The sequence below is a fragment of the Gavialis gangeticus genome, unplaced genomic scaffold (assembly GCF_001723915.1).
Source record: "Gavialis gangeticus isolate Ggan-Ray unplaced genomic scaffold, GavGan_comp1, whole genome shotgun sequence".
NCBI classification, from domain to species: Eukaryota; Metazoa; Chordata; order Crocodylia; family Gavialidae; genus Gavialis; species Gavialis gangeticus.
In genome coordinates this window covers 184,945,647-184,947,712 of record NW_017728992.1, presented here as the reverse complement: position 1 = coordinate 184,947,712, position 2,066 = coordinate 184,945,647, and the positions used below count along the sequence as shown (strand labels likewise).

The 2,066-nt window shown below is 44.7% G+C and overlaps 1 protein-coding gene across 1 annotated transcript in view; it reads left to right on the top strand.

The window, feature by feature from the left end:
- The window catches only part of KLHL38 (kelch like family member 38), a 16,124-nt gene extending 14,292 nt beyond the window's left edge, over positions 1 to 1,832 (top strand). The window contains exon 3 of the mRNA XM_019528127.1: positions 67 to 1,832. Within this exon, the coding sequence (XP_019383672.1) occupies positions 67 to 353 (287 nt within the window). The 3' untranslated portion in view covers positions 354 to 1,832. The remainder of the gene's footprint in view (positions 1 to 66) is intronic.
- The last annotated feature ends 234 nt before the right edge of the window (positions 1,833 to 2,066 follow it).

Below are 2,066 nucleotides of genomic sequence, written 5' to 3'. Positions count from 1 at the left end.
AACGATCCTGGAGGAATTGCTTCTGTTGGATATAGACTATAACTCCTATTCATCTGTCCCATCCAGGATATACACGGAGAATAATTGCTTATGATACAAAGGCCAACAAGTTTATGAAATGTGCAGACATGAAGGACAGGCGGATGCATCATGGAGCTGCTGTGATCAAGAACAAACTGTTTGTTACCGGCGGGCGTCGTCTCACCACCGACAACGTCATTGAAGACTCTGATTCAATGGACTGCTACGATCCTGAGACTAACGCATGGACCCCAAAGGGGACACTGCCACACAGACTCTTTGACCATGGCTGCCTCACTCTCCAGTGTGTCCCCTGTCCAAACATCTTGTAAATGCACCTGGTGCTCCCCTAGCAAGAAGGGCCCAGATCACTCTTCACAGAGCTCATGTCGAATATTAACTAGCTCACACCAACATTGCTCATAACACAACCAAAGCAGCAGCAGCAGCCATTTCCAGGGTGCTGAGTGGGAAATGCATGTTGTTATTGCTTGAATGTATTGCCCAAAGGCCCAGTCATGAGCTCCTCACTCAGATTCAACTCAGGCAACAGGGTAAAGTGTTGGTCTCATATAGAGTATTCTGGTAGGTAAACAGGAATGCTGAAGTTTCTGGGGAAAATGTAGTGTGATAAGCGGCTTATTGTGCATCTATACTATTGCCCTCTCCTCAGATGAAACAAAACTGCTTGACTTTGTAGCACGCTCCCTACACTAACTGGTGCTAAGAGAGCTTCTCATTTCTTTAAGTGATAATGGACCTCCAGCATAGAAGGATCTGAGTTCTGTCCCCGCACTCACCCTGGGCTTCTGAGCACCTGCTGTGCAGCACGGTGCCAACTATGAGGTCCCACAGAGAAAACTGTTCTAGTATGAGTCAGTGCTAAAAGAAAGGCTGTAAAAAAGGAACAGGTCCTACAGAAAGCTGGGGGAGAGATTCATTTACTTGTAGTGCTCCATATGGACAAACTAGACCTGAGCAAATCCTTGCTCCTTAAAACTGAATCTTTTCAAATTTTCAGAGGTGCAGATTTTAATTCTCAAAGCTAAATGCTGTCTCAGTGGCTGAAGGAAAGTGAGGCAATGAAGATTTTTTTCACTTCTATCTCCTCCCTCAAGGAGCAGGAGAAGGGAAGAAGACAATAAAGAGGCAGCCCAGGAAACCCAGATACCATGTGTAGGTTTCTTCTCTGTGGAGAGAAGAGCATGCTTCCAGCCTTCCCTTTCTATCAGGGATTTCACCAAAGTTGAAGCAAGGTTGATTAGGGAGCTGCTAACAACCGGAATTCCTGCAAAGCTGGAACACATGGGTAGCACCAAAAGGAAAAGAGGCATCCTCCTTCCCCCAACTCCTGGGGAGCTATATGAGAAAGCAAAAATCCTGGGAAAGCAAATGCCTCCAAAACAGCATCACTCCATTGCTTAGTTAAACAGCCCAGGTTCTGCTGCAGTTGTGTAAAGGGTTGTCACTGAGTTTACATTTTCTTAAAGAGCAGAATTACCATCGGGTAATGAGAAGATGGGGAGCTCTCAAGCTGGTCCCCAGACTGGGAGAGACTGCTGACAACACTGGTGAGCAGTATCTAGGAGAAGGAGGTCAGAAATTTTACACAGTTCTCCTTGTACTTGAAATGAAGCAATGCCTTTATGAGAGCAGGTTAATTTAAAGGAGCTGAATAAGAGGGGAACCCTTCAAATGTTAATGTTGTCTTACATAAGAAAATTGTGATTGTTGTTATTGATTTGTATGGCCATTGTGCCTGTTTGTTTGCTACAATTTGATAAAGAAAATGGCACTTCTTTTAATACTTGGAGTTTTTGCCAGGTCATTCTTTCTTGGGAACTGAGTAAATCTGCAGAAGAGGAGATGAGCAAAAACTCATGCTCCAGGCCTTAACTGAGAAACTTGTCATTAACGGCCTAATCATTTTCTGTGATCTATCTAGTCCCATGGTCTATTTCTTTTAATAGCTGTGATAGGGAGCTATCTCAAGGCTGGTCCAATCATTGGCCTGCCTACCTGTTTAGGGCAGTCCACCCACCTGC